This window comes from Rosa chinensis, chromosome 5 (genome assembly GCF_002994745.2).
Source record: "Rosa chinensis cultivar Old Blush chromosome 5, RchiOBHm-V2, whole genome shotgun sequence".
Classification (NCBI taxonomy): Eukaryota; Viridiplantae; Streptophyta; class Magnoliopsida; order Rosales; family Rosaceae; genus Rosa; species Rosa chinensis.
In genome coordinates, this window is record NC_037092.1 from 28,379,830 (window position 1) to 28,406,729 (window position 26,900).

A 26,900-nucleotide genomic window follows, 5' to 3' on the forward strand; every position below is an offset into this window, starting at 1 on the left:
AGAGGACCATGGTGGTGAGAATCTCCCATCACTTGAAATTCAAATATCTTCCTACACCTTGTCCTTTTATCACCTTGCCAATTTGGGACCATTTGGGGGACAATGGTGTAAGAGCATCTCTTGCACACTTGGGGACCAAAAATGACACACCTAGCTGATCAAAAAGAGGCCAAATACCAATTATTCAGAATTCTTGACTCCATTCAATCATCTTCATCCTATCCAAGATTCATTTTCTCTCTAGAGAAGACACCACCATTTCCACCACAAAAACCACCATTTCCACCACTACAACCTCCATTTCCTCCACCACTCAACACCACAACTCACCTTAGAGATTCCAAATTTCACTATTCTTACCAATATCAAGAGCTTGGAGCAAGGAGAAGGAGGTGACTACCACCACATCATGTTCTTGGAGACCCATCTCCACCACCTCTTCCGGCATTATCAATAGTCACCATTTACTCCCTATCTCTTTATGTATTTGATGTTTAATAGAATATTGACGCTTGTGTATCTAGCTATGTGTGAGTAGTGAACTAGTTGGGGGCTAGGGTTGAAAGCCCTAGCCAAACTTGCTTGTATTGATGCTTTTGTTTATAAATTTATGCAAATTCATGTTGTCATTCTCACATGCTAAGTTAATAGTTGAATGCATTACTTAGACCTAATCAATTTGAGTTATGTGTTTGCCATGACATGAAGTTTTTCCAAGAGATTGATTACCTTTAGGCAAAAAGGGAGCATGAAAGCACACCATGTGTGCATGTGAGGGTAGTGAGTTAAAATCACATAGAGATAGGATTGGTTTGCTTGCTTGGTTACCTATAAACTCTAAGCTTTATGCATTTAGGGGCAAAGGATTGAGACCTATCCGGTAATTGAATTTGTCTCTAGGTAGTTAGCTCTAGATTTATCCTGTTAGAGTTAATAAAATGAAAGGGGTACGGTTTAAGCCTTAGTAGTCCTATCCGGACGCTAAGAGGGTAGTTGGACAATTACTTTGCATCATTCATATTCAATTGCTTTAGTGCTTGCAAGGGAGGCAAAAGGTGAAACCCGATGCCCTAACCCCCATCCATTTGATAACAACTTGTTTTGTTTAGCTTAGTTTATATTACTTGCTTTCATTGTTTCAATTTGAATAGAAATCAATCTCAAAATCAAAATCAAATCTCTACACACCATCTTGCACATACTCACCATGAACTTTGGTTCACTTGTGAGCCTTTGTTTGTGATTGTACATTTGCATATTCTTCTAGTTTTTCCTTAGGTTTTCCCTAGCTAGGAAAGGATTTATCAATCCTCATGGGTTCGACATCCTTACTTAATCTCCTATTCTATAACTTGTACCTCTTGCACTTGAGGGTGAATTTAATGCTAACAGTGCGTCTCTAGCTTCCGAAGAAGAACCTCTCCTGGTTTTGAGATGAGAGGATTGAATTGATCTGATAGCTAGCTCTAGTTGCTATAGGTTGGGAGAGCGCGAAGGAAAAAAGAACTACGTTTTTCACTGTATTTTCACCAAGTTTGGGAAAACACGAGGTGAGAGGCTGCTTTGGTTGTTGGTTTGTAGACTGATACGAAGGAGCAGTGATGGAGGAAGAGCAACGAAGAAGAGCTGCTAGGTCGGGAGAGGGAAGACCAAGAATAAACAAAGACGATGGAAGCTTTTTCATTTTTTTTCACCAAGTGTAGAAACACACGGGGTCTAGGTCAAAAAAGTGGAGATAATTGTATTTGAGCCAAAAATACGTTTTTGTCCACACAAGGAGAAATAATTTCTCTATTTAATCGGACAACAGAATTTAGTTAGATCTGCTGTTTGAGTTTTTCAAATTACAACAAACGTGAAAAACTTGGACTAGTATTGATTTGATACAATTTAGACGACAGAAATAGTTAAAACTGTTGTCTGAAGACGTTCAAAAAAATCAGACAACAGAAAAAAAACGTCTTCTGTCGTCTGATGGGTATGGTCTAAAGCATTTTTTGACATAGTGTTAATTGACTAAACTAAATGCAAAGAAAGTAAACTAAGACTAGTACGTTAAGCTAAGGTTGTCACTACTAGCAAAATAACAACACACACGGATTTACTGTAGTTAAAAGCCACAGATATCCGTGTGAAATAGAAATACTGACAGAAATCCGTGTGAAATGAGCATAATGGGGCCCACAATAATTTATACAATAACAATATCAAAGGAAATCTGTGTGAATAAACAACAGTCACAGATATCTGTGTAAAAACTAAAACATTTTCACACGGATATCTGTGTGAAAAACAATTCACACGGATTTCTGTACGTATTATAAATTAGTTTATTTCGAAATCATTAATTTTTTATGTTATGTGAATTATGGAGGGACGAATTTCCGTTACAATAAGTATTTGATACAGATTTCTGTGTGAAATGAGTAATACACACGGATTTCCGTGTGCAAATGTTGACACAGTAATCCGTGTGAAAAGCCAAAAAGGAGACTACACACAGAAATCCGTGTGAATAAACAACAGTAACTGATGTCTGTGTAAAAACTAAAACCTTTTCACACGGATATCTGTGTGAAAATAACAATTAGCTACAAAATTCCGTGTGAAAAAGTATAGGTGTATATCATTACTAGCAAAATAACAACACACACGGATTTACTGTAGTTAAAAGCCACAGATATCCGTGTGAAATAGAAATACTGACAGAAATCCGTGTGAAATGAGCATAACAGATAGTGACACAATAATTTATACAATAACAATATCAACGGAAATCCGTGTGCATAAACAACAGTCACAGATATCTGTGTAAAAACTAAAACATTTTCACACGGATATCTGTGTGAAAAACAATTCACACGGATTTCTGTACGTATTATAAATTAGTTTATTTCGAAATCATTAATTTTTTATGTTATGTGAATTATGGAGGGACGGATTTCCGTTACAATAAGTATTTGATACAGATTTCTGTGTGAAATGAGTAATACACACGGATTTCCGTGTGAAAAAGGAGACTACACACAGAAATCCGTGTGAATAAACAACAGTAATTGATGTCTGTGTAACAACAGTAACTGAATTTTGTATACAATTAGCTACAAAATTCCGTGTGAAAATAACAATTAGCTACAAAATTCCGTGTGAAAAAATATAGGTGTATATAAGGTTGACCATTTATTTCATATCGAAATAACGGCGGATTGAGTTATTTTTTTTACACAATACCTATTAATACACTATAAATAGATGGATAATGTCAAATTTATTGAATTTCAATTTTGATTTATTGGTTTGCACAAAAATTCTTATATGTCTACTAATGTGGTATAACTAGTTTATTAGTTGTAATGAAAAGTATACCTTCCATGAGCAACAATGTTGAGGAAATTGAATTTATCAAAATCGACCGTTGGATGTTGTCATGATTAGAATAAATAGTTATGAACAAAATTTCAGCAATTTTTGTTATCGTTTAGGTCGCGATCTACTAGATCATCCATGAATCCTAAATACCACATAAAACTAATATGCTCATAACCGCTCATTCGCAACTTATTTTTTCTATCTGTCAGCTCTCATACTCTCATGAATATGAGGTATACAAAATAATGTAAAAATTTTGTAAAATTTATCTCCTCGTGGTTTAACTCCCCTTAGGGAAGTATCGGTGTATATAAGGTTAACCACTTTATTTGATATTGAAATAATGGCTTTAATTTGAGTTAATTTTTTTACACCATACCTATTAATACGCTATAAATAGATGGGTAATGTCAAATTTATAAATTTTCAATTTTTATTTTTTGGATTGCACAAAATTCTTATATGTCTACTAATGTGGTATAACTAGTTTATTAGTTATAATGAAAAGTATACATTCCATAAGCAACAATGCGTAGGAAATAGATTTTATCAAAATCGACCGTTGGATGTTATCATGATAAGAATAAATGGTTATTTTCAAAATTTCAGCTATTTTCGTCGTCGTTTGGGTTTCGATCTAGTAGGTCAACCCTAAACCTTAAATACTACATAAAACTAATATTCTCATAACCGCTCACTTGTAACTTATTTTTTGATCTGTAAACTCTCATACTCTCATGTGTCGAAGCTATATCAAGTAATGTAAAAATTTCTGGAATTTTATCTCCTCAAGGGTCGGCTCCCCTTAGGGAAGTAGATGTGTTTAAAGGGTTGACCGGTTTATTTCATGTCAAAATAATGGCGGATCGGGTTAATTTTTTCACACAATACCTATTAATACACTATAAATAGACAGGTAATGCCAAATTTATTGATTTCCAGTTTCGAGTATTTAGATCGAACGAAATCCTTATGTGCCTACCAATGTTGTTTAACTGGTTTATTAGTTATAATGAAAAGTATACATTCTATAAGCAACAATGCGTAGAAAATAGAGTTTATCAAAATCGACCGTAGGATGTTATCATGATAAGAATAAATGGTTGTGTTCAAAATTTCAGCTATTTTCGTCGTCGTTTGAGTTTCGATCTACTAGGTCAATCCTAAACCTTAAATAGTACATAAAACTAATATGCTCATAACCGCTCACTCATAACTTATTTTTTTGATCGGTAAACTCTCATGCTCTCATGTGTCGAAGCTATATCAACTAATGTAAAAATTTCTGAAATTTTATCTCCTCAAGGGTCGGCTTCCCTTAGGGAAGTAGAAGCGTCTAAAGGGTTGACCGGTTTTTGGTACAGACATCTGTGTGAAATGAGTAACACACACGGATATCTGTGTGAAATGTTAACACGGAAATCCGTGTGAAAAGAATCACGAGCTACAGAATTCCGTGTGAAAACTCTATTAGCTACAGAATTCCGTTAGAATAAGTTTTTAATACAGAATACTCTGTGAAATGAGCAACACACGAATATCTGTGTGAAATGTAGACACGGATATCTGTGTCAAAAGAAAATTAGCTACTAAATTCCGTGTGAAAAAATAGAATAGAGACAGAATTCCGTGTAAACAATAATTAACATGACAGTTATATATTACCGAGATAAATACACATGAATATCGGTGGTAAATGTATATGTATCTCACACGGATTTCCGTGGTAAATTTGTCCCCGCTCACTTTTTTGGAACAAATTCAATTTCCCTCCCCTAGTAGTATTACACACGGATTTCCGTGGATTACTGAGCTACATACACACGGATATCAGTAGCAAAGGTAAATGTATTTCACACGGATTTCCGTGGAAATTCATCTTATAACCAGCAAATTGATCCAAATCTGAAGCATATCGATCCATGTCCTTCTCCCCCACCCCTAAAGCGTATCGATGTCCTTCTCCCCCAAATCGATTCAGCCTTATCTGAGGTCTGGAAGCGGTCGTAGGCAACAACAATTTGATATCTCCCCCAATTTCGAAGCGGTGTCTCCGCCCATTGCTGCCTCTCTCTGCCTCCCCCTCTCTCTCATATCCCAGCTCCACTTCTCTGCCTCCCTCTCTCTCATCTCCAAATTGTTTTGGTTTAATGGAGGACAGAGGAACTAGATCTGTTTTCTCTCTCCTCCGACACCCACTTCCGGTCACCACCGTGACTCACCTCCACCATCACAGACCTCACCGACCTCCGACGAGTTTAACGCTGCCTCGAGGAGTAAGTGTAGGTGAGCTAGAGTTGATGCCACTATATGCCAATAACAAGCTTGAAATCCTTCACAATTTTTTTTATAATAAGCATAATATAGCATAAAATAGGTTTGGTTTGTAATTTGGTTGAGTTTAGTACAGCCGTGAAACTGCTTAATCATGTTGCAGGTCAGGGAATTTCGACAAGGCATGGAGAAATTTGTTTAAAACGTGGGTGGCCGGAGCTAGCTTAATCATGTTGCAGAGCTAGCTTCGCTGCCCTCATTTGATGGGTGCCTTGGTGAAATCAAGATTTCAGGTACTAGCTATTAGCGTGGTTGCTTTAGTATTTTCCTTACTACGTGAAGTTCTGTTGAAAGCAGGATGAATGCTATCAGTTCAAGCTTCTGTAGGAGCTTGATTAGCATCTTCACCTACTTGTTTTGAACTGAATGAAAATATGTCTCTCATATTATTATACGCCTAGAAAAGGTGTTTACCTTTACAGTGAAGTTGAAAGAGTTTTGTTTTTTCCATTCAGCATACTTGCTTATCTGCTATGTGGTTTATCTAATCATTTGTGTTTCTTCTATGCAGACTCTTTATTGGAATTGATAGGTTGTGAGGGTGACATGGCTACTTCAACTTGTGAATATTCCAAACTATATCACCATTGTCTACACTTTGGTTACTTTGTGCAGTAAGTTTGCAATTTGATGAGACCGTAGTCCCATGTCCTTCCAAGAATGGAAGACTGGGTCACATATTGAAATTTTACTTCGTTATCCATTTGCATATACAGACTTCAATGTTCTTGTCTTTATGCAAAATTTATGTTATTAGATTGTGTTCTTATCTTTATGCAGATGCCTGAGACTTCAAAATGTTTTCTGTGATGAAGAAATTTGTGTAAGTTACTCTATTCATGTATAGATGCCAACAGAGATTTCCTAATTATATTAAACCTTAGTTTGACAACACCTTATCTACATCTGAAAAAAAATTGTGTTACTATTTCCCAAGTTTAAAAGTCTTAAGCATCTATTGTGGAAGTTTTGTGAGGCATGCTATGAATCTGTCCGGTCAAACCATATTTGTGCTAAATGTCATTTTTGCATGCTTGAATTCTAATTTTGTGTCCCTATAGCCTCCCTATGCCATCTGCTGGTTAAAAAATTAAAAAGAAAGACGTCATTAAAGTTGTGAGGAATACCATGATAAACAAGGGCGAAGATATGCATTGGCCAGAAGTGGCCTTCCCCTAAAGCTTCATATATGCTTGCTTATATACTTGTTGAAATTAATGGCTGGAATTGGTTTATTCACGACTGTAATATAATCTGTTGCAGCACCTATTGAGGAACAGCAAATAGCAGAGCTTGGAACTAAGGTGGATAAGATCCAAGGAGCATGTAAGCTCATTTCTTTCTCTTTGAATGTTCAATAAATAGGCTACGATTGCAAGCTTCTTTCTCAAGGACAGAACACTTCACCAAGAAATAATGCAATTTTTCTGAAAATTTTTGTAGCCTTAAGTTGTTTGCTTTAGTGAGTAGGTGATATGATGACTACGGTAGAACCTTGTATTTGAAAAAGTAAAATAGACAATGCATAGAGAGATACCTCTCTCATGCTGGGAAATATATGTTTTACTTTTACATGCTATACCAAATCACAAAGTAAACTAGAACTGTTCATTCCATATGATTCTCATGTATATATCCATATCTGATTCTTTAAGCTAGTAGCCAACTCATGTTCAATAAATATTACAGAGATCAGACTGATATGTTTTTGCTATGTGCTGGTTTAACCAAATGCCTGATGCCATATACATTTTTACAGATTACTGGATTATGCAAGCTTCTCAACCAGAACAGTGAAAGTTTAACGTCGCTTGAATTCATTCATTGTACACTTTCTTCAGCTACTATATATCACAGCTTCTATCACAGCAAGTTGTAGTTCTCTATCCCCAACAATTCGGTAAGGAGATTATAAAACGAGTGATGTAAATTGACAGGACCCGCCCCGAATTTCACCCTGAAACCCGAGGTGGCCCTGTGGGGCCCACCTTAGGGATAACTCTACCAAAAATTCGGCAGAGTCACCTCTAAAATGGACTACCCGAAAACCTGTAAAACACACAAAACTCAATTATACTAATCCCAAAGGTTATGCAGAGCAATACTACTATACGCAGGGATATAACAGAGGAGTAAAGGATCAAGTGATCCTACACTGCGGAAGTAGTGACAACTATGCCTCAAATGTCATGTACGCCCGACCTCCACTAATTCGCCTGCAAACTGGGCATTAGAAACCGAAAGGCCCAGGGGAAAGTAGACGAAAAACGTTAGCGTGAGTGGACAAAAATAAACAATTTAAAGTAAAAAGGATTTCATACTTTCCCACATTTATTCTCTTTAATAACCGATGCATGCAACAATTAGAAAAATACATTTAGCTTTAAATCCAAGAATTCCAAAACGATAAATCGACTAGCCTCGCTAGTCACCACATTCGAAAACTATATCGTAAAACCGAAATCTCATTTCTCAAGAAAATAAGACCAGCCCCGCTGGATACAGTGAAAATCGGACTAGCCCCGCTAGTCAAGCAACAATAAAATATGGGGAAGAAGTTTCACCATACGAAAGAAGGGAGCCTCCCAGGCTCGGGTCGGAGTGTCCCACACTCTGGAGCATCCCATGCTCTGCTCTTACTCGCCCACAAACACATAGTAAGTAGGGAGGAGTTCTAATAGGCTAGCTAGCAATAAATATATATATAACGACCCAGGTATGGTGAGTAAAAACTAATAAAATCCCATAAATCTTTAAGGCTTCCCCATGTCCCACGAATAAAGAAAACACGGGTACGATTCCCAACCGTACCCGGAAATTCTCGTAAAGTCGTATAAATTAACAGCGTGTCCCACACGCTAAATAAATAAATAGGTTGTCAATGAGGCATTCCCAATGCCAAAACCAATGATCAAATAAATAAACACGAAAATAATTCCATCAAAATCCCATTTCGAAAATCTTTCCAAAAATCTCAAATCCACGAATAGGAATATAATATAAATAGCATAATTCCGGAAATCACCTCGGAAATAATTCGTCGAAAATCAACATCAATTATAAATTCGAATCCGAGCATAACAACTTTATATCCAAACTCTCAACCGGTATAAATCAATATTTATTTCATGAGAATCATTATTAAAAAGCAAATCCACGAGATAATTCGCAATTAACTTTTTATGCTCGGAAAATATGTAAATAAAATAAAACATGCTTTAATAAATTAATGCATGCATCACTTATTTAAAACAAACGTCCACTCACAGTACTATTGGGCAACCACGCAGACGAGTTCCTTCATCTAGCCGTAGCTCGCGACATTGCCCTGTACACAATTATATTTCCATAAACGGTAATCCGATAAAATAATTACGAACTTAAACGAAATCCGAAAATCCCTATCTCCAATACTTCTCAAATTCAACCCAAATCTCTTCCATAATTCCAATTCCTCAATTTACATATTCCATAATGAAAACGAGGGAAATCCGACGGCCGGATTTCCCATAATTCCACCACAAAACTCCAAACTTCGAAAATTCACTAACAATTCCAAACTCCTCCAAAATTCACCAAACTTCACATATATGCTCTATGATAATTATAGAATTTAACTAGCTAAAAATTGAAATTAAAAAGCTACCCTAGCCGCCGCTACCGCCGCCCACAGTGGCGGCGGCGCCGCCACCGCCACCATCTCCGATGGCCACCAAAATTTGACAGTAGCACCTTCTCAACACACTGATTCAACTTCTCAACTACAACATTCCCAAATAACAATTAAAAACGGCCGAAATCAATCAATGAACAAAAACCTAGAAATCCTCAAGAACCCTAGAATTTCAATTCGTCGATTCGGCATCTACACAACAAATCGTGATACAAGGCCATAGGGGAAATGATCAGTGATGAAAACCGAACCTTCGACGGCGAGATGGGGATCGGAGGTGGCCGGAATCGCCGGAAATCGGCAAAAATCCCAAACTGCTACAGTAAACTTTTACGGGCCGATGCCTCGTTTTCCGGCCAAACCGCCGTGAGCTACCACCACAGGTGCCAAGAGGGGGCGGAGGCGAGTCCAAAGATGTCGGCTTTATGCCACCAGGTGGCCAGAGGAGGGAGATGGCCGGAGTTGCAGAGAGAACCGAGGAGAGGAAGAAAAACACGGGGGAGGAGGAGAGAGAGAGAAAAAAGGAAAGTTACCTGCCAACAGTAAAAATTCAAATATATACTACTTACCATGAACAGTAATTTTCACATTTTCGCTTATAACTTTCGCATACGAGCTCCGATTTTTACGTACCACATATGCACGCGCTCGGTTTAACGTCCTCTACAACTTCCATGAAGAACATTTTCTCAAATTTTGACCCGAACAAAAAGTCAACTTTTAGGGCCACTAAAAGTATCGAAACAGAATAAAAAGTGAAAGTAATTGTCGTTTACCGTCCAAATGACTAGTAAACAGGTGAATTTAGGTTCGGGACGTTACATAAATTTTATTAAAACAAGTTGATAGCAGTGATTGTTCAATGATTCCATATAATTAGGATTCCTATGTTTTTTGAATCCATCTGGTATGTCTGATGTCACTAGTGCATTTAATATAAAATAGACCAAAAGCTCACAACTGATGCCCGTTTCTTGAATTCTTAGGTCTTGGAAGGAGGGAAATATTTCAGCTAACGAGAAATTCGTGCAAGTTTATATTTGCTTATGATGGAGTGAAGAGAGAATTAAAGGAGATCTTTAGTTCACCAGAACAGAAGCTCGACCAATCTTTCGAATTTAGGGGCACATGCAGAAACGCTGATCATTTCTTTAGTTGTATTATCAACTGTTATTGACATCTTTAGAATGATATTTGTTTTCTTCAAGTAATGCAGAATCTTCATTGGTTCCTAATTAATTAGCAGATTTTTTTTTTCTTTTCTTTTTTTATAAATGCTATCACTTTTACACACAGAAATCAGTGAGAGTTAGGGTAAAAGAATTTGACACAGAAATCCGTGTGAGATAGGAAGTTATTCACACGGATTGCAATTCATTACGGTAATTTATATTCATGGAAAGACAGTGGGGCCCACGTCTAATATTCACACAGACAAAATAATCCGTGTGAGATGAGTATATATTTGACACGGAAATCCGTGTGAGATAGGTAAACATTTGCTACAGAAATCCGTGTGAAATAGAGTTGTTCACACGGACTGTATTTCATTACGGTAATTTATATTTATGGAAAGATAGTGGGGCCCACGTAAGTATTTCACACGGACAACATAATCCGTGTGAGATGAGCATTACCCCCCCTCCAAACCGCACGGTAACACCAATCTGTGCGTGTACTGTGCGTAAAGGCTATCACACACTGAAATCCGTGTGTGAAAGTCTTATTACCCACAGATTAAAATCCGTGGGTAATTGTTGTTTTGCTAGTAGTGTGTAGAAAAATGGATGGGAGTTAAGGTTTGGATTGTCTATCACAAACCTCCCTGAATGCAGCAATGCAATTGAATATGAATGATGCTAAATCTATTGTCCAATTACCCTCTTAGCATCCAGATAAGACTATTAAGGCCTAAACTCTTTTGATATTATTAACTCTAACCAAATAAGTCTAGAGTTAACTACATACAGACAAATTCAATTACCATATAGGTCTCAATCCTTTACTCCTAAATGCTTAAAACATAGAGTTTAGATAACCAAGCAAGCAAACCAATCCTATTTCTAGGTGATTTTAGCTCACTACCCTCACATGCACACATGGTGCTTTCATGCTTTCTTTTGCCTAAAGGTAATCAATCTCTTAGCAAAAACTTCATGTCATGGCCAACACATTAACTCAAATTGATTTAGGTCTAAGTAATTAAATGCATTCAACTTTTGATTTAGCATGTGAAGGTGATAACATGAATTTCATCAAATCATGAACAAAACATTAATTAAAAGCAAGGTTGGCTAGGGCTTTCAACCCTAGCCCCAACAAGTTCACTTACTCATAACTAAATAAACAAGCTTCAACTTACTACAATATATCAAGTAATTAGAGAGAGATAGAGCGTAAGAAATGACTATTGATGTTGGTGGAAGTGGTGGTGGAGATGGGTCTCCCATGTCATTGTGGTGGTTGACACTTCCTCATTGCTCCTCAAGTTCCTTAATGATGTAGAGATGATGAATCCTTGAGTAGCTAGTGATGGTTTGTAGTGTTGAGGTGTTTGTGGAATTGATGGGTGGTGGAAGTAGTGGAGATGGAGTTTGGTGTGTTTGGATTTAAGGGAGGTGGAGTTGTGGAGAGAAGATGGAGCTAAAGTGAAGTGAGAATGGATGAATATATGGTTGTTGAAGAGATAATGAAGATAAGGTATTTTGGGTCTTCAAAATTAGCTATATAAGGAGACAAAATATGGAAGAGATGCTCTTACACCATGGTCCCAAATTAGTCCTAAAATGCATGCGAAGCTCCAAAAGAACAATGTGTGGGGAAAGATTTGAATTTCATGTGGTGGGAAATTCTCACAACCATGGTCCTATTTGAGGGGACAAAAGGTCCTCCATGAGTAGCCAACTATAGCTAGAAAAGTTTTTGCCCAAATTCCATGACTTGTTCTCCTTGCTCTAATTCTTCACATTTCAAGTCTCAAATAGTCATTTTAAGTTGATTAAAAATGATAAATTAACATCGAAGACAAATCAATTTTCATAATTTGTGACTCATAACTTATTATATACATTTTTGATATATAACTCCAAGAATGCATTATGCATGATAGCAAATATCACTTGCACGTAAAAGGTCTTTGTATACTAATATTTTCACATGCAATTGGCAACAGGAATAACTCCTCTAATCACGATCTACAAAACTAGTAGTGCGCAATAGATCAATTGTACACTTGCTATATAATACCAAAGGAAAATGATTTGTGGCCTCAATGAGGCCTAAGATTTATGGCCTCAATATTAGGTGTCATGCTATGTCACCTACACATGCATATCACTTTGTCAAATCATGTCATGTAATTCTTGAGAAAAATACCATTTTAGCCTTCCAAAATTTAATGACTCTAAGTTATTTTGATTTTTTTTCTAAAAGAAAAAATTATTTTGTCTTTTTTTTTCTTTCTTTTCATTACACTCATGCTTAGATTTAAATAACAATGTCAAGAATAGAGAAAATTTCATGTAATTCAATCAGTAGATTTGCACATACATTTGATCAATAGATTTGCATAACACATGTATATGAGTTCAACCTTTGTTGCGTTTCTGTAAATTTTGAAAATATAATATGAAAAATACGTAGTTGTATCATTATATATGTTCTTATGTTCATTTTTTTCTCTTTATGTAGCTAGGGTTTTAACGTTATATTTTAGTTTATTATTTTCTGTTTGTTTATATTCCTTATATTTAGATTGTAGATGATAATTAATGAATGCTACTAACATCAAATTTTTTTTCTTACCTCTTAATTTAGACATATGTATTTTCCAAATTCAATTTATTAATGCTATTTTTTTGGATGAAATTAATCAATAAAGTTATTGCCAATTTCTTGACACCTAATTCAATATATTTATGCTATTTGGAAAGAAAAATTATAGGAAATAATTTAAATAAATGAAGAAAAATATTGGTTAAAGAATTTGTAGACATATCTCTTAAATTAATACATAATTAATAGCTGATTTTTTTTTTTCGTCACCTAATTAAATTTATTAATATAATTGATTCACCCCTAACATCTAAAATGAAATATAAAAGAGTAAAGTTGGTGTTGCAATAGTATTATGTGGCAAGATATATTATGTGAAATTGAAAATAAAAGTAGTATTTGCTTACATGGCATGACACCTAGGATTTGAGGCTATAAATCTTAAGCCTCATTGAGGCCCTATATCATTGCCCTAATACCAAATTAATTGGGACTTCATTTGTTAGAGATACCATTATATAAATGAGTCAAACATGCATGCATATGCATTATAGAAATATATGGAAGAACCTAATGACCCAGCTAGCTAGTAGAAGATCTGAAAGTAGTCGTGCGACGTGTTACCTTAATTTTTTTTTTATATATTTTATTATGGCTGGTCGCTATTATTTCAATGAATACGCCTAACTTTCCTTCACTTGGAATCAAAACGTAGAATGTCTTGGTTTACCAACCATAGGGCACGAATAATTAACTAGCTTCGCAATTTGGTTGTGTAGCTATTGAACTTCACACGTAAGTGAAAACTTTTTTTTTTTTTTGGTGATTCTTGACTACAATTTTTCCTCACACCACCCTCCCCTTCCCGGTGTCAATGAGATTTGATCCTATAACCTCCACGGTATTAGTTAGGTTAACTAACCAATAAGTCATGATTCACTGACAAAACATCTTTGATACTATGCAAAAATCTAGATATCATTCTCTTACAAAAATTTAAGTTATTTTTTTAATGTGGGACTAAACTGATTAACATAAACACAAGATAAAGTAAATACCTCCGGCATATGCTGGGAATATCTAGCTTCCAATCAGTTACTCATACAGTCATATCATCATCTCCCACACAAATCTCCGGCATGCGTCAATTGATTCACTTTAATTCATTGTCTTCCTCAAAAGTAGAAAGGATCATTCCATTAATTTCTTATTTTTTTAAAAAAATTATGGTTGTCCAATAGTATGAAAAGAACGTGTCAACAGCTTATCACCTCACAGTTCAAATCATGTTGTGAGCCTAAGATTTAAGATTCCTTGGAAGATTTTTCTTTTGCTGATTTTGATTGGTACGGCTTTGAATATGGTGACAGATGATCACATTCACACCCCAGATTCGGAGCTTCATTAGCTGAAGAATAGATTATAGTTAACTGAAATAATCACTCTCAATTTCACAGAAAAAAATAATCAAAATACAGATCATGCCTGTTTCTTTGTACATTTGAAGCATATTCATTATTCCTCGATCAGTCGTTCATTCAATATAAATTTTTTGGTGTTAATTTATTGTCTAATTGTTTGATAATCGCTTGCAGGGATCAATCGACAACACTAGGGTTAGTTTGCTTCGTCATCTTGTTAATTTGCTACTAATTCTTATTTTAAAACTGATTTGTACGTACTCCCTCTCTTTTCTTTACTTTATGGTCCCTCATTTCAAAGAGAAATTATTGGTTCATGAATATTAATGAAGAAAAAGACAATGGTCACCCACGACCACATAAAAAGAGAAAAGATTTGTATGAAAAGGAATAGGATTCGAGCATTGCATGATATTTTCTCAAATTAATCATCTATTAGTTATTGTGTTTAATTTAAAATAAAATACTTCGTTACAATTTTGGTGAGCGAAGTTATATTTTATTTTGTTACTTTTGTAATGTGAGATTTGAGATTTTTCTTATCTAATATTTTGAAGTTTACTCATAACCTTTTATGACTTTAGTTACTAAGACCTTACCGATTAAAGTTAACAATTTGAGATAAAAAATAGGAGCTGATCGACTAAAAAAGAAAAAGACCGTTGTATAGGAGAAAAAAGATTCAAACTACAAGTGCATCTGTGCCATCAATTTTTACTTCACCATCCAGGACCGGTCCTGAGATTCTAACGTTCTGAGGTGAATAATAAAAATGTGGCCTCCTATATATATATATATATATATATATATTCTCGCGTCAAATAACAGTACAAAATCATGTATTTTTAATAAAAGTAAAGATGAAGTTAATAACAAAACAAAAGTATATCAATATTTATTCCCTACAAAAGTTTAATTTGGGTTAGTTTTCCATAGGAAAGGGAATAGTTCTTCATATGGAAAAAAGGAAAAGAAAAGTTTATATAGAATAGGAAAAGGGAAAGAAAAAAAAAGTGAGTTGGGCCACAGAGTCTAAGAAAAAAAAAGTAATTTAAAAAGAAAAAAAAAGTTGAAAGGATGAAGCTAGTTCGATTTGGGCTTTGGGCCCTCCACAAATCACTTAACTGATTGAAAAAACCAAAAAAGACTAGGAATTGGAACACGATTTGAACCTAGGTGGGGAAAGAGCGAACTCTCCTCATTTCCACTAGAGCAACACAGCATTTCTTGTTTAGTGAAGCAAATAGTGTTTATATGTACTGTCTATATCATATTTACAGAAACTCCAGAGGCTCCCAGGAGCCGGTGGCCTGAGGCGACTGCCTCAGTCAGTAGCCCTCAGGGTCGGCCCTATCACTATCAAATTATAATATGTGGTAAAGTCTCAAATTACAATGAAAAATTATCTAGGGGTATACTAGGAAAGTGTGACTGAAAATGTTGAGATATTTTAAGATAAAACACCCAGCCCATTTTCTCTCTGAAATATTAAAATGAAGATAATATTAGCATGTTGAATTCGTGTGTGGGAATCATGAACTATTCGGTGCCTTCAGTTCATCAGTATCTAGCTATGCACCATCCAACTACTGCTTCATCATTGATTTCGATTCTTATTTCTACTCAAAACAAACATACAACTAGTAATGAAGTTATGATCATAAGGCGCTTAAGTACAAAAAATTGTACAAATGAATTTACAGTGCCTATGATCGACACATTAACGTTTACGGTCTACAAGTAGATTGATTCATAAAACACTGAAGTTATGATCGATACACTAATACAGTAATGCACCCTAAATTTTTTTGTATATCTATATAGACGAATTTGAAAAGATTAATTTGGCCATCTATGTTTGCCATGTCTATTATTCAGGTCATTTTCAACCATCTACTGATTATGCAGAATTTTATCAATAAGATTTGAAGGATCTAGAGAACGAATGGTACGGCCGCAATGGCAATGTCCAGAAGCTTCCAAAAGATCCTCATGACTTACCAGACAGATCGAGCACATGATTGTGGCCCAAGACCTGTAACAATTTTTTTTTCTTTTCCGACAAAGGACTTGTAACAATATTAGAATAGTCAAAATGTGAGGCTGTTCGTCATATGCTCCGTACCTATTGCACGCATCAGACACATAATTAAGTACGCGTCAATCTGAAAAAGATTTATATTCGTTCAAGAAACAAAACGACATGCAGATATGTGAGGGCGTGAGGCTGCAGTGCTCGACAGTCTGGAAAATATATTAATCGTGGTGATGCATCAACGGACCCACAGCCAGCCGAGATTGTGTGAAAATGAGAAGAGAGGTGGCTTATCTGCTTCAAGAACATGAGTGAATGATTGAGGTAAAGAAGGAGAAGGTCCTTGATTTATTTCTTGTTGTTCGCATTGATCAATATATATGTCAAGATATTGACCTATGCCTTAAAAAAAAAATTTATATACTGACAGTATAAGTGACCCAACATTTATTAGATAATTTCAATCATTGATATTTATAGTTAATTCTTTTTTAATAACTAAAAAGTAAATTTGATGTTATCCAACTGTTCATTGCTGTTAATGTAAATGCATGTCGATGTTCTGAATATATTCCCTTAGATATTTCATGTAAAATATTGTGGTATGGTAACTAGAAAATGAAATGAAATGGAGATGGAGGATATGGCATCACTCTTTCAACTCAGAAGAAAATGACTCGATGAGAATTGAATGGCCACTTCCATCACTTTTTGTCTAGTCGTTCGGCTGCCTTTTTTGATTATTTGTTGCTAATTAACTAAATGCACGTAATCATCCCATAATTTTACAATCCACATCTAGTTAATCAGTAATCTTTTGGTACACTAAATAATTATATGATATGCATTTCACAAAATTTATCTTTCACGTGTGACGTGCTGTTAGTGTTATATTTAAATTATTTTCTTCTCACTTATCGATTGAAATTTAAGCTTTAGTTTTAGAGTTTTGAGATATAGCACCTTATTCCATTCATAAATACATGCGTCAAAGCCTGTAGTTTATAAACATCGAAAGAAGGGAAAATTCTACAATGTGTTAATTGTGAGCCCCGGAAAAGTTTATCGAGCTTAAATGAAATAGTTCGCTAATTGACTTATCGATTTCAATAAAAGTTAAAGTACTTGAGAATATTTTCAGAAAATTTCGTGAAGTGAAATCTTCAATTTAGAAGTTGGATAATGAAGTACACGTCACGACGAGTTCGTGGAAATTTTCGGTGACCCGAGCTTTTTAACTATTTTCCGAAGTTGAGGAATTTTAGAAATTAAATTAAGAAATTAGGAAACATATGGCGTGATCCTAGCCATCCACCGACTCCACCTCTTGATCCTAGCCGTTCATCCTTAATTGGGTCAGTCTATTTATCTATGTGTGCTCTGTTGGGAGATCCAAATGGATCGAGAGAGAGGAGAGAATCAGAGTTCTCTCTCTGACCCGAAACGAAACCCAGAAACCGGCAACAGGGTCCGACCGGCGCTACTTCTTCCAGCCACCGATCGACGACGGACGACCACCATCTTCTTCGCCTCTTCGTCGCCTATAGCTTGATGCTCTAGGATCGTCTATGCACCTGACAAGAACGAAGAGCAGACGGTGAAGGTCCAAGCTTTCGCCTGCGATTTCTGCAAGTTTCCGGCCACCATTCAAGGCGCATTCGGTATGGAAATTCATCCCTTCGTCATAATATACACGATTTGATACTTAGTTTTCGGATTGGAGTAAGTTCTGATGAATTGGGTTTCTGGATTCCTCTCGGTTCCGGCTCTGCTCTTCGACGCAGGCGACTTCTCTGGCCTCTCTTGCTTCGCTCTTCATTTCGTCTCCACCTGTTGATGCTTGTCATTCTAAACTGAAGCTAAATTCCAAAGAACTGCTAGCTGGTGTTGGATTCCCAGTTCGTCATCATCCCTGTTCAATCGAGCTTGCTCGAAGTAGCTTTTGAAGGTATATTTCAACTCTCGAACCAAGTTTTGATCTTGGTATGATACTTGGAGGTTAGATGAACTGAATGGGTCGTTTGGCTGAGATTGTATTACGCTTGTTCTAAGTTTGGTTGCTCAAGGTTGGGTTTGAAAATGAGTGGATAACCTGTTGTTGTGGCCTTGAAATGGATAGTTGGTTGTTTGAATGTGTATAAGCTCGATTGCATGTGCAGAATGGGATGTGTGTCGATGTGAATGGATTATGACTATCATGTTTGATTGTGGTTGTTGTTATTTAGGTGATAACAGTTTAGAATTTATGAATTGGTTGTGGAAAAATCAAAAATGTGGTGAAGCAATAAAGCTTGGGTGTCCATAGTAAATTCCGTGGAATTACTATGCGGCAAAACAGTTAAGTAAATTCGAGATCTTTGGTTTGCTTGTGTATTTCGTGGTTTGATAATAAGTAAGGAAAGAAATTAATGTTTATACATGTATTGGGTGGCCTTAGTAATCGGGTGCACTCAATATATGTTTGGTCGATAACGTAACTTCAAGTCAATGTTCGATAATTTAGGTAATTATCGAGTCTACCTCGATTGGTCAAACATGGTCAAAGTGGTCAACCCTTGGTCAACTCCTGATCACACCAGGAAAAGTTGGTTTGGACGATATATTAATCGTTGAGATTTCGTTTAACTGTCCAAAAGTTATTAACTATCGAAATGTCGGAATCTAGGACTCCAGTTACCCGAGGAACAGAAGGTTCGCAACTCTCGGAGTACGTGAGAGAAAGCATCGGAATCTAGATAGGGATTCAGAACTCTCCTCAGTTAGTTGTTTTCTTATATCTTGTGTTAAAATGATGCATGATGGGTGGTACGGTTTGGTTATGTTAAAATGCAATGCATACTAACCAAATTGTGAGGGATGTGATGGCTTGAGAGCGAAAGGGGCACTGACTTCCTTAGGTTCGATCCCCTAAACCTCCAGAGGGTTAGCTATACCGGTCGTCCGAGTATCTGCAATCATGGACTCGGTACGTGTGTGTAGCTAGGTAGTGGACGTTCTCGCTACGCTTACCTGGTGATAAATTAAATTGAGGTAAGGTCGTGTAGTGGGTCTATGGGACCGGCCATTAGGTAACACTTGGATTTGGCGCCGTGTTTATTCAAGCATCATGCATAGGTTTTCACGTTGAAAAACATTAAAGTTTGTCATTCATTTTAAATACTTGGTTTAAGCCTATTTTCATACTGGAGCTCCAAAATTTATTTATTGGTTTCAAGTCTAGTCGAGTTAGAGTTCCTGTTGAGCAGCGAGGACGAAAGCTCACCCCTACAACAGTATGAATGCAGGTACTGTGCACTGGTGACAGGACATTAGTGGACGGAGCTGGGTGTGCATAACAAGTTCGGTAAACCCTTGTCTGGAGTTGTGCTAAATCTTATTGCTCAAACTTCGTGCTTCGGAGCTTGTTGTTATCTAGCCTCGGGTTAAACTCAGTTGGATTCTCTTTCATTGAAATCCGTACCCCGTGTGCGTCTTTATCCAAGTTTTGAACAAACAAAATAGTTGCTAGCAATTCAAGTTTTCACCTCAAAAATAATTGTAGCTTCCGCTGTGTTTTACAAAAAGTTTTTCAAACAAAATGCCTAGCGGTTCTCTAGGACATAAATCGAGCGTTCGGTTTATGTTTTAGAGACTCGCGGCACTGTGACGTGCTTAAGCTGGTGAGGTGCAGCTTGGGGCGTTACATTAACGTATGACATGCATACAATTGCTTTAAAAGTGGTAAAATGAGTCCTCAAAATAGTAATATTAGTTCTCAAAGTAGTAACATGAGTCCTTAAAGTGGTAAATTTTCTTAGTTATCACATGAGTCCTCAAAATAGTAATATTAAACCTCAAAAGTGATAACATGAGTCCTTAGAGGGGTAAAAATAGTTGATGTATGAGAAATGTTAACATATCATAGCTTTACCCAGAACAAGGAGGGTTAGTCGATAACTTGGATTAATTGTTTGATGGTACGCACCAATGCTAGCTTATTTAGTAGTTTGTAGTGGTTCCACTGGGAATCAAACCTTATAATGTGGTGGTTTACCAACCACTGGAAAAAGGCATCTCTAAATAGATCCTTGCGATCTGGGTTGTTGTTCATTGGTTTTGTTATTGATTAGTAATTAAAAAGAAAAATTGTAATTGTTGCATGCTTCAAAACAACGGCATGTTGATCAAACCTAGCTAAATTGGGATCTCACAATCTATTTTGGGGTAACAAAAGGGGGTCAAAACAAACATGCAGCTCATACTTTCATAGTGGAATGTTGGCTAACAATCAATTAATATTTTTCACTTAAACTGTTTGCTATTCTTGGCAGTATTTGAAAATTCACTTGCTAATTTAGTTTTACTCCCAGGTACATGCATATTTATGAAGAAGCAGCCAACGTCGGCCCACTTGTTTTGAACATAATCAACTAAAACAAACAAAAAATAACCTTTCTTTCACGATCAGATACAGAGGCAATCATATAAATAATCAAAATCAACTTTATATCAACATATTCTTTATGAAATGATTTCTCCCAACACTAAAATAAAGACCATGAGCGGTGTAGAACCGTAGAAGGTAGAGGATTAATAATTAAAATGAGAATTTTAGCCCTGAGATGGCGACTGTTTTATTTTTGATGTATGGCCTTGACTAATAAAAGCGGTATTTCATTACCCTACAAACAATTAACTGTACCATGTTCGATCACCATGAGCTTGATTAAAAACATTTCAGGTAGCCAGGTTTTTATTCCATTAGCTAGTTTTAGACCAAACGACATCATTACCTACGTAGCTTCATAATCCAGAAATAAGATCCAAAAAGATGGAGTGGAATCGGCCGGAAAAGTACAGAAATCTATATAATATATATTGGAAAAGTCCAGATTTGATAGAGAGACAAGACATGGTTTGTGTCGTAGACTTCAACGTCGGAATTGGCGGTGGGATGGGAGCTGTCGTAGTCCGTACATGCAAGTGAAAGATACGTACACGAGAACTAAGACGACATGTAGTGCGTGATCGGCGGTGCTGGATGACTTAGATCTGTGTAGAGGATGAAACAAACTTGGAAGATAGATGAAATAAACGACAGGTAAGATCGAGCCAGCTAGCTACGAATTAGGGAGTGAAATGAAGGGTGGCTTATCTAATTTGATTCTTTAACGACGTCAGGCGTCAGGGCCTTGTGCACAGACCACATGCACATATGGTGAGGGATGAACGTGAAGGGGTCTGACTCGTATACGATAGACGGACAGAGTTGAGAAGAAAGGTTGGGCTAGGGGCTACGGTAACCTTTTCTTGATTGATAGTGATCTTGATGTGCTAATAATCCTAATATTATCCATACAGACGGCCGTACAGTCATTCATTGTTGTTGTGTCGTATGAGATGATATGTATAAACAGAGCAATCCTCTCAGTCGTTCAAATATGTCGTCTATATATATATGTATATTTGTTTTCGCTTTGGCTGCTGCTACGTACTTGCTGCTTAATTAGCAAGTCAGACAGCCATGCATGTTTCTCGTGTGGCAGCTTTTGTTCTTCTTTCTTGGGGCTACTTAGGAACTAATAAGAGAGAGCCGAGGCTGCGTCTGCTCGATCTAGCGAGTTTGATTTTTTGACATGAAGGTAGGATTTGGCGGTGATGATTGATTGTAAGACTAAACTAGAATAGATAATATGTGGTTCATATGCATGTGATTAAAATTCAGGATTGGTAAAATGCTAAGAACAGTCGTCCATATGCATGTTTAAAATTTCTCTTAGAGAATAGATATATATAGAGAAAATATTCTGAAAATATTCAAAATTTCAAATTAGTAACCAGCAGATGGTCGCTGAGAGACTCGATATACATGAACTAACTATACTTCAATTTTGTTGTGGATGCATGTGTTGCTTGATACAACTAAGTGTGGAGAAAGAGAGGGTCACAAAAAAAAAAAAAAAAAAAGAAGCTATATGTATATATACACACACAACAATAAATAAAGTTAAGTAGGCGCATAATTCACTGATAGTAGTACCGGGACCTTTTGAGAAAAACTTTAGACTTACTCGTCAAGGTTGATTATTATCTCAACAAAGTTTGTCATGCTAGTGTCCTATCATTTTCAATGTAAGTTTCAGTTTTCACAATGGGATAAGTCTAAATGGTGCAGGAGTGTGCAGAAATGCGTACGTTAGGAACAGAATATGTCCAGTGTCAGTTTCCTTCCAATTCGAGGAGCTTAACACAAGATAAACGGGAAAAAAAAAATGCAAAGTCTTGAAGGTTAGGTTCTGTGTAAACGGATCACTGTCGTCATATGGTAATTTACTGATTTTATTTCTCTCATTCCTGTAAAACTCAGGATAAGTGACCCAACTACCCTAGCTAGCAGTGCCGCTGAGGATTAACCACTCACACAACGAGTTCACTGGAAATCATTTCATCATGTGAATTGCCAAAACTTTTACTACAGACCCTTATCATTTAACATTCTAGATCATGGTCTCCAAGTGTTCCCGGAAAACCTCTAACATCCCAGAAAAAGTGACAATACCCACCAAGTTATAATCATCCTCAATAACCCAGACATAGTTCACTCTATGAGCAATTGCCTGAATCATCACAGCCACTAACGAACTCTTCGGATGACAAACTATGGCCTCAGACCTCCTCACCATTCTAGCCGAGTAGCTATTTGACCTACTAAATCTTCCCGCAGACCTGAGTTTGGTACTATTTAGAGACCCAGAGGACTCCTCATCTGATGAAGAAGAAGAAGACGACGACCCTAAGTTTGCAGAAGCATTAGTTGCTGATGAGTAATTTTCCAAAGCTCCTTGTAACTTCCTCTCCTTCAATCTCTCTGTCACAATCTTGATCAAGTGCTCAGGTGGTCCTCCACAGTCAATGTAGTCCATGAGCTCTCCGCAAGACAGAGTGGCGATGACTGCAGCCACCGACTCGTCACAGCAGGCCAGAGTGAAAGGCGAGATCTCACCGATCAACACATCATCCATGTCCACAACAGCCACTGAGGTTTGCTGCTCGAGTGACTGAGATATGAGCTGGACCGCCGAGCTTGCCGGAGAGTGGTAGTTGATGGCCAAGATGTCTGTGGTGTTGATGATCCCAAGAGTATCGATAGAGAGAGCAGGCATGGGAGAGAAGACCCCAATTGAGCTCAGAAGGAATCGGATTACGTCTTCCTGTGTTAGCCAGCAAAATTCTTGACCGTTGTGATTGGTTGTTGTGGTCATGTAGTTTGTGGATTTTGGGAACTGTTTTCTTCTTGAAGTGCCGCTTAGCCCGCTCTGAATTGGTACCACCAGGTTCTGGTTTCCTTGGAGAATTAGATCAATGGCTTGCAATAAGCTGTGAAACAGAGTAAGTAATTTAGTTTTGGGTAATTGGTTGACCTGTGGTCTGATTTGGGAATTAATTAAATAAAGTCATAAGATTGGCTGCTGGCATGGGAAAAATTTAAGAATTATTACATAGCTGGAATTTAAAGAAATTGGTTCTAATTTTGAGAGATGGGTGCGATGAAAGACTTTTTTTTTTTACAGCAAAAGGTAACAGCTAGAGGTGCAAATTAAGCCTTGAAAACTTGAATTTACCATCAAAACTTAGAAAATAAACCCTTCAAATTTGAACAAAGCAAGAGATTTTGAATTATAGATTGGATTTAGATAAGTACCTGCAAGATGGGTCAACGTGCATAACAGTTCCCGGAATCTTTGTCAAGATTTCAGACACCGGTGCCTTCAGCGCAGCAGATGGAGACGACAAGTTGTCATCTTTGGAAAGATAGCAAATCACATCGACCATGCACAGCTTCCCGACACACCGGCACTGGTCTCCGGCGAGACTCTTGGAGTGATGGTTGCAATCCCAGACGCTGATGAAGTTGTCTTCCGAGATCCTCAAGGCCTCAACGGCATCGGCAACGGTGGCCGAGATGGAGAGAGACCTCAGAGCCGGCTTGCCCAGACAGAGGTCAGATACCTCGTGCCTTAAAAAGCTCACTGCCATGCAAGAACTGGAAGACAATGAAGAAATGAAGAAGAAGATGCTTAAGAAGAGGAAGAGAGATTATGGTGGCGGTGGTGGTGATGTTGTGGAGCAGAGTAGGGTATTTATAAGAAGCGAGAGATAGTTTTGGGAAGCTTTTGGGTTTTTTTTTTTTGGAAGGAGCTTTTGAGGTATAGTAGAACTGGAGAAGGTGACAAAAAGTGTAGGGTCAATTATGATATATAGAGAAGGGAATCAAAATCACAGAATTTGATTTCAAATTTTTCAAAATTGCAGAGCTGGGCCATTTACTAATTGTTTAGTTAACCCCTTCATTTTTGACAGCTAGTAACAAAAAGGAAAAGGAGATACATTTTGACTGCTCAGTGACCCCCGCTTGCGCTTTCAAAGCCGATAGTGTGTCGTCGTCTTGTGGTTTTGGACTTACCGAATGTTCTTGGTCTGTTAAAATAGATTTATTTTTTTTTTTTTAGAAATGTTAAAATAGATTTATAAAATCACAAAAGTGAAAAAACTGGTTTTTACCGACATATTAATGCATATTGATTCGTTTACAGAATATATAGTAATTTCTTTAATAATGCTAAGTGAGCAAATCTCCCATAGAAAATAGCAAAAAAAATTAAATGAACCACGGTTCCAAGTATCACTTAGAATTTATACATTATTTTATATAACAATAAGTGACACATCATTTAATAAAAGTTTCTGATTTATCTAATTATTAAAGTTATTAGGGTTGGAGCCTATCCTTCTTTAGTTGAGATATTTTGCATGATATGAATGCATGGTATCAATAGTTTGTGCATTCATAACGACAACTTATGCATAGGAAATCTTATCAAAAAAAAAAACTTATGCATAAGAAATTGGTGCATAGTCAAGTGTAGCATTGGGAATAAATGCATGGTCAAATTTGTGTATTGACATTCTGGTTTTCCTAAGGAATTAATATGGGAGATGGGTGATTGATTCATAAATAAGCATTGATGAAGTGATTCTAGAGGCTTCTATCAATGGCTATAAATAGAAGAAACTTGTATAGAGGCAAGCAAAATGACAAGAACAACTCTAAGGGCCTTCAAGATGTAGAAGCAAAGTTAGTTCTGTTCAAGGGTGTGATAGTTTTTAGGCCATGTTTGGTTTACGGATTTGAGGAATCAGGAAAGGAAAGTTATTTACTTCATTTGTTTAGTAGGCACAAACTTTAGAAGTATTTTCCTTACAGAGGGGAAAATAAGGGGGAAAATCATTTCTTTCAGACCCCATCGGGATTTTCTCTTCTCCTATCCCATCATTTATTACGAAAATTTTGGACAACAATATCCCTACTCAAATGTGTTATTGCCAAAATTGGTGTACTTTTGAATTTTCATGATGTAATTTTTATTTTCAAATACATGAGTATTATTGAAACATTGATATATTTTTATTTTCCTTTCCTACACCAACCAAACACTGGAAGAGAAATCAAATGGTCTTTCCTGATTGCTTTCCATGCTTTACCAAACATAGGAAATGAAACTTGACAGGAATTTTAATTTCTCATCCACATGGAAAAGACAAGGGAATTGATTTTCCTTCCCTTAACCAAACGAGGCCTCAGGGTAGAGTGATTTTCTAGGATGAGAGATGGTGTACAAGGAGTATCCTGTTGGATACATGGGTTCGGGTTGGATATAAACTTGAGTGGTGTATATCTTGTACTTGTGTAGTTCTCTCATAGTGAAGATGAAAACACTTCGAGAAAGTGGGCATGAATTTTGGCCAAAAATCGTTAAATCTCATTGTCTTCTTGTCTTGGTTATTTATCTTTGCATCTCTTCTACCAGTACTTGTGTAGCGGTGAGATTAATTTTCCAACAAAAGTGAGTACCTAAACTGTCACATGAGATATAAACTAGATAGTTGACCTAACATCATTTCTACATTGTGCTAGGACAATAGAACGTGAAAAACTAATGATATAGCAAGATCAAAATCCTACCGAAAATTAATCCTACATTTTTTTCTTTTCTTTTTAACATTAGAGGATACTAGAAAAGGCAACCGCGTGATGCCGCGGGAATTGGATTTGTTAGTTGTTAACAATTTTTTATGTAGTGCTTAGTTGTTAAACAATTCTTTTTGTAATTCTGATAAAAAATGTAATAGATCATAGTTACATAAGTTTGAGAAGTACAATTTTAGAAACAAAGTTTCTATAGTGCAAGTTTTAATAAGTTGTTTGAACAGATTACACATTTGCGAGAACTACAATTACAGAAATATGAATAAT

The 26,900-nt window shown here is 36.5% G+C and overlaps 1 protein-coding gene and 1 long non-coding RNA gene across 4 annotated transcripts; one reads left to right on the forward strand and one right to left on the reverse strand.

Moving 5' to 3' along the window:
• Window positions 1–5,852: 5,852 nt before the first annotated feature.
• LOC112167061 lies at window positions 5,853–10,501 on the forward strand. 2 transcript variants are annotated; one of them, XR_005800044.1, is made up of 5 exons: window positions 5,853–5,936; window positions 6,215–6,317; window positions 6,484–6,526; window positions 6,967–7,029; window positions 10,363–10,501. It is a non-coding gene; the product is annotated as an uncharacterized LOC112167061 (long non-coding RNA). The 2 variants fall into 2 exon arrangements; XR_005800045.1 differs by lacking the exon at window positions 10,363–10,501 and adding an exon at window positions 7,463–7,524.
• A 12,381-nt stretch (window positions 10,502–22,882) lies between these two features.
• On the reverse strand, window positions 22,883–24,715 carry LOC112165750 (CBS domain-containing protein CBSX5). 2 transcript variants are annotated; one of them, XM_040507148.1, is made up of 2 exons: window positions 24,288–24,715; window positions 22,883–24,013 (listed from the first exon to the last, which is right to left on the reverse strand). In XM_040507148.1, the coding sequence occupies exons 1-2, from the start codon at window positions 24,620–24,622 to the stop codon at window positions 23,083–23,085; spliced, it is 1,266 nt and encodes a 421-aa protein (XP_040363082.1). In that variant the 5' UTR covers window positions 24,623–24,715; the 3' UTR covers window positions 22,883–23,082. The 2 variants fall into 2 exon arrangements, with proteins under 2 accessions (XP_040363082.1, XP_024158157.1); XM_024302389.2 differs by having other exon boundaries at window positions 22,883–23,962; window positions 24,288–24,714.
• Window positions 24,716–26,900: the final 2,185 nt, after the last annotated feature.

Excerpts from the sequence above, each read along its gene's own strand:
- LOC112165750 (XM_040507148.1), bottom strand. The coding sequence starts at position 24,622 with ATGGCAGTGAGCTTTTTAAGGCACGAGGTATCTGACCTCTGTCTGGGC. Across the intron at positions 24,014-24,287 it reads CACGTTGACCCATCTTGCAG|ACCACAGGTCAACCAATTAC; the intron begins GTACTTATCTAA and ends TTCCCAAATCAG.